The 10,965-nt window shown below is 44.6% G+C and overlaps 1 protein-coding gene across 1 annotated transcript; it reads left to right on the top strand.

Annotated features, from left to right (window-relative positions):
- Positions 1-6,917: 6,917 nt before the first annotated feature.
- LOC308378566 (metalloreductase STEAP2-like) lies at positions 6,918-10,480 on the top strand (the record flags this gene model as incomplete). Its single annotated transcript, XM_080855505.1, has 4 exons — positions 6,918-7,412; positions 8,694-9,221; positions 9,551-9,715; positions 10,196-10,480. 4 exons carry the CDS (start codon positions 6,918-6,920, stop codon positions 10,478-10,480), a joined length of 1,473 nt encoding a protein of 490 aa, XP_080711631.1.
- Between the last annotated feature and the right edge of the window lie 485 nt (positions 10,481-10,965).

Below are 10,965 nucleotides of genomic sequence, written 5' to 3'. Positions count from 1 at the left end.
TGCCAGGTTCTATCAGGTGAATGTCGCTGCACCTCAGGGATTGGGTTCAGCTATACTGCAATCCCCTGTGCTTTCTCAGCAATGAGTTCTGTATTTGCTGTATTTGACTTGGTTCAATAAAGTTGTGTGAATCAAGCAAATTGTCTATGTTATTTCTTCTAAGGGAACCAACTTACTCTGGTATTATCATCCCATTAGTTGTGACTAGCATAGTCCCGTTGTGAAATAGAATGAAGGTTACGTCTGTAACCACGGTTCTATGAACTAAGGGACTATGCTAGTCCAGCTGTTGCTCCCTTTATAGCCTCAGGAAGTCTTGAGGTGGAAATGTGGTACTGTTTTATACCTGGGGGAGATGTACCACACCTGTTGCACGGATATACTCTGAAATTCTGCCTCGACTCATCCTGCCTCACGCGGAAGGATATCCCATTAGTTGTGACTAGCATAGTCCCTTAGTTCATAGAACCGTGGTTACAGACGTAACCTTTGTTCCCAGTGATCCTACAGACAGTGAGAGTCTGTGCATTAGCTAGCTAGCATAGGTAAGTTAGGCTACGGTAACCAGACAGGGGACGGCTCAGTGTTCCGAAAGCCCAATATTCCGAAATCTCAATATTTCGGAAAAAAAGTCCCCCTGGCATACTTTAGAACTAGTTTAATTTACACAAAGCACACACCGCATTTAATTTGCGCAGGGGAGACGCTCACCTGGCTATCACACATATCAATTGTCCTTTTTTTTGTTAATTTAGCCTACTCTGGTTTTGGGGAAATTACCGGCAGATTGTCGTAGGACATTACAAGCACTGACAAGGTATATATGTTTGTATAATAATATTCTGAATTAAAGTTCATGCTTGTGAAATGAATGCATTTATGTTTATGCTTGTGTCTTCAACTCATTGGGATGTGCATGTGGGCTATAGTGGTTCACGTTGCTGTGCTCACAATTGCAGAACAGCGGACTGTCGGAATAATGGGCTTTCGGAACATGAAACCGACCAGACATCCCCGTTTGTTTTTGATAGTCCAGGGTTCAAGCTGGGTGTCCCGAGTCCCAACATATATCTGTAAAACACGATATATGTTTGGACTCGTCCCAGTTTTCTACATTCCCTACAAAATATTTTTGGTTTTCAGCGCTTCCATAAATATTTATCATGTTCAACACATCAACACATTATTACCTAACCCAGTCAAAACGTGTCAACAATGCACTATAATTCAACACTGTCTACACGTGTCTCAATAAATGAATGTGTTGTTATCAAGGCTGTTGAATATCTCTGTACACTAATGGTTATTATCTCCCTCTGGAACGAAATACTGTTTTCTGATTGGCTAATGGGGTGTACATTAAGTTCGTATAGATGGACACCTTGGACGTAGTCCCAGTAGAAACGTTAAATCGCCGTTCCATATCAATGCTCTTGAATGGTTACCATTGACAACCAACGTAACGTTTATTTTTTGACAGCTAGGATAATTTGAACCAAGATGGCGGCGTGTTGGGACAAGTTAGTGGGCAATGTTTTATGTCAATTAAGCTATCTACACGACTTTTTATATGTCTAAATTTACTCGGTTAGTTGTTTATGTTCTACACGAATGTTGCAGAGTATAGGAATTCTTAACTGAAACTCTCGAATATTATTTGTAGGCGGCTGTTAGCGCTTACAAAAAACCCCATTGTAACAGATGGTAGCTCACACGGCTAACTAGCCTTCGACCAAAATTACTAAACTTGACCTCCCTGTTGCTCTGTCCAACTTCACCATCAACGGAAACGTGGAGTTCAACTGTAAATAGTAAAACCTTATGAACAATACCTGTGTCCGTGTGTCCGTTTACTTTACAGAGGTGAGCTCATGAGTGCCACTTTGCAGCAACGCCTGGGGAAACTAAAGGTCCGGTTCAACGCACTACTTTCTCACTACTTTCTCTAACGGGAGCACTAGGCTTCAAATCAAGAATGAATCAGGTTATTATGCATATTAAATTTCCTAAAGATAAAGGAAATTCTAAATAATAATAATAAAAACATTTTTGGATGTTGTAAACGGGAGATAAGCGGGATAACGGCCTCCGAGCTGTCCAGTTATACGAATTTAATGGACGCTGCGGAGCAACACCGCTCCGCGTCGTGGTGTTCTTTGCCCCGCAGCGTCCATTAAATTCGTATAACTGGACAGCTCGTCGGCCGTTATCCCTTACCTGGTAATCACACCAAAGAGAAAATCTTTCTTTTCTGAAGACATCCAAAAGGAGCTAGTTTTGGTGAACTGGACAAAACATAATTATTTATTTGCTGAGGCCGCTGTCCAAGGTGCTGTCACTAGTCACTGTCACTGTCAACTCGTCAAGTGCTTGGGGGCTATATCGCGGATATTATGACTGTGCAGTCTGAGTTGGTTTATGGTGATACACAACTTCCACCCATCCACTAAATCCCCCAAATAGTTGTAGGTGTATTTTTAGTTAGTGGTTTAAGATTCAGTGAGTTTCATTCATGCCCTAGTGTAGTTTTCTTTAGCATATAGTAGTGTCTTTAGCATATTGTCTGCATATATATAAACCATCGCCATTTGCTATTCTGTGTCAGCGTCTGAATGCTTGTGCCAGTGAATGTTAATAAATGGCAAGAAAGCCAAAGATATGCCTGACTCAGTGTGATTGTTACAGTATTTCATGACTGGCTATTTAGTGGGATCAGTACTGAGTTTGTCAATATACCTTTTCCTCTTTGGTAGACACTGGGTGCTAAAATAAGCCTTTGACATAGTGAAATCGAATGTTGTTAGCTATCTACAGGGACGTTATGTGTTTCAGCCCTTGGTTGCACATTGTTGCGCTGTCATGGTAAAAAGTGACCGGGGGCGAAAAACAGCCCGGGTGATGTAATATTGGCTTTCGAACGACTCTTGAGTGACAGTTACTATACCAACGATAGCATTACGTAACCCAGACACCACGTAGCCCGTCAGTCAGAGAGTCTCAAGAGTCGTTTGAAAGCCATCAGCTACTTTTTAGTCGCTTAATATTGTTCCTTAACAGACACTACGTACCCGGGCAGTTTTTGGCTATCAGTCAGAGAGTCTCAAGAGTTGTTTGAAAGCCACCAGGTACTTTTTAGCCGCTTAATATTGCCTGTCGGTCTCCTGTAAGTAAGCACATATCAACAGGTTTCGCCCTAGCATCTCTATAGCGATTAGCATTTCCTCGTTGTGCGCCAATTTTAAGCGACTAAAAAGTAGCTGATGGCTTTCGAACGACTCTTGAGACTCTCTGACTGATAGCCAAAAAGTATCGGGGTACATAGTGTCCGTTTAGGCACAATAAAGTATTCCGTTTTAGCTACACCTGCCTCCTGGTATGCTGTGTAAGTAATCAATATCAATAGGTTTTGCCACTAGCATCTCGATTAGCAATCCCCCCATTGTTCTAAGTAAAAGGTTGTGCAAACAATTCCCTGTTTTGTTAAAATGTAATTGTGGGTGTCGTCAGATATGTCTAATAATCACAACACATTAAGGACTTTCTTAATTTAAGCAAAACAACAGAGGAATTGCTAATCGCTAACGAGATGCTAGCTGATGAAATTTGCTTACTTTGATACTATAACAAACTAGCGAGTCAACAACTTTCCTAACACAGTCAAACATCAAGCACATGGTTGTTTTGCTTGGTTTATTGAAGGTAAAATACAAGCAAGCTGGTCTCAGGTAGCGTATTTGTATAGCGCCATAACAATACAATTGCCTCTAGGCGCTTAACAGAGCCCAGAGCCTAAACCCCCTTAGTGCATGCACAATGGCAACAGGGGCAAGAAAACCTTAAGCAGAACCACGGCACATAAGGGGGGACCCATCTGCTTGAGGTCGGCCGGGTGGAGATAGGAAGGTGGGAAGGGGGGAAGGGGGAGGTTTGTGTGGCAGAAGGGGAAAGGAAGCAACAGGGGTTGTACACAGCCAGCATTTGGTCGCTGGACATAGTATGTATACAGACATCCGGTGGTAAATACATGATACAGGCAAGACCAGTTTACTGTACTAATAGGGTTACTGTTACAGGGGTAAGGGATGTAGGGACAGAGAAACATTTCAGTGGTGGCAATAATGTATATTGTATATAAATGCTAGCATAGGGTATGGGGTAGATGGGGCAATGCAGTGGCGGTGGGTGCAATTGGCCGAGGGTTTCTCCAGACCAGGTGGAGAGACTACAGCAGCGTCCCATGGCGGAGATAGTCTTGATTAGTAGGGAAAGAAAAGGGAAAGAAAAGAAAGAAAGTGAGTGGGTAGAGTTCAGCTGTCCATGTGCGTAGATGAGGAGTGGTGGGGGTGAGGAGCAATATTTCCACTTCCATCAGCGATTGGAACATGCTAGAGAGAGAACATTTATGTTAGTAGACATCAATTTCAGAAACAGATAGGGAGATACATTTGGGTATAGTAGATTTAACAGTAGGCAATATGGCTATTTTATCAGTGTTATTATAGGCATAAGCAATATGATATGGAAGGAGAGAGAGAAAGAGAAAGGGAGAAGATATTTTTAGTAATGCTGTCATTTGTCATTTAGTTTGGTAGTGTACTTATGGAGATATCAGACTCGTAAGCTTTAGGTCGCAGGGTAAACAGCAGTGCCCAATTTGCTGGTGACAGTTGAAACACGTGCCGTATGCTGTACAGGAAGCAACGAGTCAATCAGCCCAAACCACACCAAAAAGAAGCTCTCAGCACACCTTTCATAATGCGATATGCTCTGGGGTAAATCGCGTTATTGAGGTATTTAATGCAGCGCAAGTCTGACTTCCAAAAAGGGGCCGGGTGACGTAGGCCTAATGCTATCGTTGGTTTAGCAACTGTCACTCAAGAGTCGTTCAAAAGCCAAAATTACATCCGGGCTCTTTTTCGCCCCCGGTCACTTTTTACCATGACAGCGCCCCTCCAGTGGGCGTGGTTTCCATAGTATGACACCCTGCGCTCTGTCTATAGCCTTCAGAGGGCGTCCCTCGTGGCAGAAACATTCCCCTTGTTACTGGGTGTCATTGGCATGTCCCTCCCCATGCCAGTGGCATGTAGGCTACTTCAAGATGCCATATGCCGATTAATAATTTAACTCCTACTATTTGGGTTGAGGGTTAAGTATTACGAGAAAAGGTGGGAGGTTATACCGAGATACCTGCCTGCCTGCAGGTGTTCATCACTTCTCCATGAGCTTGACCTATAAGAGTATGCAAAGACACATTCAATCGCCGTAGTTAAGTTCATTTATACTGTGCATCACAACGCACGACATACGCTGGCGCATATACCCTACTTCTTTCAACTCACAATATTCCCCTGTATTTGGGAAGCGGTTTGGGAAGTCTGGTTAAATGCTTAAAATGGTTTTCTATTCAAAAACTGCAATGATGTCAGTAAGTAAACTACAGAGGCTGTTAAATAGCACTTCGAAGGTGAACCAAATGCATCGTTCCATCAGAAACGTTGTATTAAGCTCCTCTAGAAAGCATCCAAGCACCAGGCTTTTTAAGCAGCCCGGTCACGGCGCATCTAACGGACTGGGGGCGGAGAAAACGGAAGGGAACCGGTTGGACACAGACTCGCAGCGGATCCCATGTAAGGTAAACCGGTAACCTTGTGGTATATCCATCCACTTAAATGGACGATAAGGCTTCCTTCTGTGACCGTGTTTGTAGCATTCTGAAACGGATTCTGTGTCTTATTGATGCTGACTATATGTAGGCTTTTTCACTAAGAGAAATATCGGGTTATGCATTAGGAAGCATCCATCGTCATTCAGGAATAATTGCCTGGTTTCAAACGTCCAAAATGAAGCAAATACGTACGTAGCATATTGCAATTAGCGTGTTTTAAGCTTCTTAATCCAAAATGCCAAAGGCAGGCGGGGTAAACAACCTTTACTCTAACAGGTTAAACGAATGTCAAATAAAAAACAGCCGAGCGCGCCCTTACCACATTGCAAGGAGAATCAGCTGATGGCTAACAGGTTTTACGTCGGTCCCAGCGGAGCCAAGATGCTAAAGGGTTTCATTCTTTATTTACTGTGCTGAGGTGCTTTAACAGTAGTCTAATCAGTCTTGGACAAGAGTATTGGCCTGATGTGATGTGGATTTCAACCTGTTACTACTGTTACTAATCATGTGATGAGACTTCTGAGAGACAGTACTCAGGTCACAATACAGTCATATCTATTCCATGAATGCAATTCCATAGAGCTGTGCTGTTCTAATAAACACTTTGGTACCTCTGTAATCATGGATTGTTCTGTGGCTTTCCGGTAGTAGCTATATTCTCTGTACATTGTCTTATCTTGTTAGGTCTCAACGTGTGTACATGTTCTTATGCTGATGTCTTGAGCAAGTCTCTCGTGAAACATTGTAGGTGTTGTCCACAGAGATGGCTACATTTTAAGACATTGAAACTGTTCATTGAAACTGCAGCTTACAGTAAGGGTGATCTCAACGATTAATTAACCCTAAACGACAATGTAGTAGCATACATTAAGCTACATACCAATAGGAAATGTCTGGACATTGATACATTTAAGATATTTAGCTATGGCTTACCCATGTTCTTATGTTAGAAATTGTACACACATTGGACATAATTTTGTTAAGTGCGTACATTCTCAAACTAATCAATTATCTTACAATGATATGATAACATGTCTCCCTTATACTGCACATTCCCTTTGGCAATTATGTTTTTCCTCCAAATGCTTCTTTTATACATTCATAATGAATCTATGTAAGGATTGTCAGTCGATACGTGCTGTGTTTATATTTAATTCAGCATTATTCTGATGGTGTTCCATATAATTCAGTATTATTGTTCTGTCTTGTATGGTACTTCTCAGAGTGTTGAGCAGGTGCTGCTTGCCTGAGAATGGACTCCATCTCCATGACGGGCGGCAGTGCCACTTTCCTGCCCAATGGCGTGAAGATGGCCTCCAGGGAGTGCATGCGCCTGACGGCAGGTGCTGTGGTGGGCATCGTGGGCTCGGGGGACTTTGCCAAGAGCCTAACGCTGCGTCTGCTGCGGAGTGGGTTTGGCGTGGTGGTGGGCAGCCGGCAGCCCAAGCGGGCGGCTGAGGCCTTTCCACACGTGGTGGACGTGACCCATCAGGAGGACGCCGTGGTGAAGGCCGGCATCATCTTCCTGGCCATCCGGCGTGAGCACTACTCCTCCCTCTGGGGCCTCAAGCACCTGCTGGTGGGCAAGGTGCTGGTGGACGTGAGCAATAACCGCCGCTTCAACCAGTACCCGGAGTCCAACGCCGAGTACCTGGCCTCCCTCTTCCCAGAGTCCTTCGTGGTGAAGGGATTTAATGTGATTTCAGCATGGGCCATGCAGTCTGCACCAAAGGATACATGTAGTCAGGTAAGACCACTGTGTATGACACTAATGCATTAGGGAATAGGACAACATAATAGGACGATTGTTCAGGGGTCTGTGAAGTAAATCTAAAGCTTCTTTCACACATAGGTTCATACGTAAATAACTGACTTAACCTCTCAGACACCGCTAGAGATTTTTTTAGTATTCATACATGCAGCTACATTCAGGAACATTTCTCTGTTGCACCTTTTACACATGCCTTGGCAATGCTAGAACACGTGGGGCAAGGAACAGTCCAGCAGATGGCGGCAGATGTATATACGTGCTTGTCCCTGCTATGTTCCTGCTTTCCTTCACAACACAGCCATGCAGGCAAATTCCCTGAAATGTCATTAGGTCTTGAGGTGGGAAATTGCGGTCCCCTCGATCCCTGCTCCCATTCATTACATGACCCCATGAAGGAAATGTTCAGGAACATTTCAGGGGATAAACTGCGTGTGTGAAGTGGCAGGGCGAAACTGGGGTTAAAAACGGAATGGCAAGGCAATGTGTCATTTAGACACTGGGCAGTGAGCTGGTTCATGTTGCTTGTTTTATGTGTTGCACCTTTTAAATGAAATATAATCTGAGTTGATGGTTATCCTGACAGGTACATAAAACTCAATGGGTCGTTAGCCAGTTTGGACCTCTGACAGTTTATTCACCAGCTATCCACCAGTTCAGAGGTGTACAAATGGCTACCATAGAACACATAGGCAAGCGACCATGACACAGATCATGCAAAAATGACAAAACAAGCCAAGAGTGTCTGAAAGGGGGTGTTAAATTATTGTGTGTTACATAGTATGTTTTAAATGAAGCAAGTATAAGATATTGACATCTTAATGTAGACGCGTGATCCCAGAGGCTGTCTGTAAATGAAGCTCCTTGAAGAATCTGGGCTGCGTGACAGATATTCCCATTTGAGTTTTTAAAGCCAGACAGGGCTTGTCTCCAGTGAGAAGCTCAAAGCCAGGGATTGGGCCTCCTGTCTGTCCGTCAAACAGCAGGTGGTAGGCTTGGCAGAGTGAAGTAGAGGCAGGGGTGGGAGGACCTTTTTTTTTTTTTATCTTTGGCAAGAACTAGCTTTATCATAAAGGGCTTATATGACACATCTTTAAAAGTCCTTAGAGTCTCTTTATGTCTCTGAAAGTGCTTTCATCCTGAGCATCTGTGGAGACTGCAAGGGAACTTTAAAAGGGTTGGGTGTGCCAACTCAATTGTGTGTGTGTTTACTTTTAGAGGAATGTTGTTCATCTACATGTTTAATGTGTACCTGCGCAGGTGTACATCTGCAGTAACTCCCTGGTGGCTCGGCAGCAGATCCAGGAGCTCGCCCGCCAGATGGGCTTCACCCCCGTGGACATGGGCGCCGTGTCGTCCGCCCGCGACATCGAGAACATGCCCCTGCTCCTCTTCCCGGCGTGGCGCGGGCCCGTGCTTACCGCTGTGGCGCTGTCCATCTTCTTCTTCGCCTACTCGTTTGTGCGCGACATCATCCACCCGTACGTCAGAAGCGGCCTGAGCCTGTTCTACAAAATCCCTGTGGAGGTGGTCAACCACACGGTGCCTTCCGTGGCCATCACCCTGCTGGCGCTGGTCTACCTGGCGGGTCAGCTGGCAGCAGCGCACCAGCTGGGCTACGGCACCAAGTACCGGCGCTTCCCTCTCTGGCTGGAAGAGTGGCTGGGCTGCCGTAAGCAGCTGGGCCTGCTCAGCTTCTTCTTCGCCTGCGTGCACACGCTCTACAGCCTGTGTCTGCCCATGAGGAAGTCAGACAGATACCTGCTGATGAACATGGCCTACCAGCAGGTGTGTGGGTGTGCGGGGAGGGTGAGAGACAGAGAAAGAAAGAGAGAGAGAGAGAGAGAGAGAATGAGTGAGTGTGTGTGTATGTATGTGTGAGAGAGAGAGTGAATTTAGTCGCATGTGATATCTAAGAATATGTAAACACACCATGATTTTCATCATCATATAACTGTTTTAGAGAGATTTTTTTTTTTTTTTTTTAACTCTAAACACCTGCACTTGTCAAAGTGAACCTTAAAGGCCAATAAGAGTGAATAGGTTTGGGGAGTAATATTTGTGTGTGCGTGTGTCTGTGTGTGCGTGCGTGCGTGTGTGTGTGTGTGTGTGTTCAGGTCCATGCCAACATAGAGGACTCGTGGAATGAAGAGGAGGTGTGGAGGGTGGAGATGTACCTGTCATTTGGCATCATGAGCCTGGGCCTCCTGTCACTGCTGGCTGTCACCTCCATCCCCTCCGTCAGCACCGCCCTCAACTGGAGGGAGTTCAGCTTCATTCAGGTGAGCACCGACACCTGCTGCGTTATGTTTAGAACCATGGCTAAAAACAGAAGCAGTCATTTATGAAGTTCTGCCTTGTGCCTTATAAGTAAGACTCACTAATACACTTACCATGCGATAACATTACCCAAAATGATCTGAATAATATTTTAAATCCTGTCTCATACAAGTACACATTTGTCATGTTTATTAACCTCTGCCATTTCTGTAACGCAATAACTCTATTATCTCTTTAAAATAACTTACAGTTTACAGTACTTACAGCTCACCATTTGGCATTTGTATGTAATGTTATTGTTGTCTAAATGTAACTGAGTTTCGAAAAAGCATTTGTTAAAGGTGTCAATGTTGTAAAGTTTCAAGTAATCACATCAGAGTAGCATACTGTCTTTTATAGTAAGCAGTAATATATTCATGTGCTGTATTATGTGTGTTATAATGCTGATAATGTTGTATTATACTGCGTGTTCTTGGTCTTAGTCAACTCTGGGTTATATTGCCCTCCTGATTGCCACATTTCATGGCCTGCTGTTCGGTTGGCGTCGGGCCTTTGAGGAGGAGGCATATCGCTTCTATCTGCCGCCGAGCTTTGTGCTCACCCTGGTACTCCCCGTCACGGTGATCCTGGGCAAGATCCTGCTGCTGCTGCCCTGCTTTGGCCGCAAGCTGCACCGTATCCGCCGGGGCTGGCAGGCCAGCCAGAGCCGGAAGGACCCGCCACTTTCCGCCAATCACCTGTCACCCGAGCGTGTCACCATCATGTGACGTCACCTCCGTCTGAACTCCACTGGCAATACACTGTAACGTGACTGACTGTGACACAGCCACTGGCCTGTCATGACTGCCACAAAAGGGGGAAAATTGTTCCCGATACGTCATACCTTCTGTCACAGCATTCATTTATCACTGACACATAACTGACACATCACTGCCCACAGCACTGTCACATTCCTGGCTCCGTACTCATACCGACATAACCACCGCTTTGCCATGAATCTCATTCAAAGTCATTAGTCTCAATTCACTGACAGCAAGGTAAGTCTGAAGATGTCTTACTTGCATGTCTGAACAGTGTACACATGACCACACGCTTGACCGCTGTGTCTTTGCACAAATAGAAACATGTGGTTAGTTTGTGTCTCACAGGTTGTTCAAAGTGGTGCTGTAAAATTGTTTCAACATATGCACTTTTGTGACCAAGACCATTCATTGTGATTTTTTGAGTGAAGGCCAAAGCTAGATTATACAAC

The sequence above is a fragment of the Sprattus sprattus genome (genome assembly GCF_963457725.1).
Source record: "Sprattus sprattus genome assembly, chromosome: 17".
Classification (NCBI taxonomy): Eukaryota; Metazoa; Chordata; class Actinopteri; order Clupeiformes; family Clupeidae; genus Sprattus; species Sprattus sprattus.
Note: the sequence above shows the minus strand (reverse complement) of the source record. Positions and strands in the feature narration are given on the sequence as shown.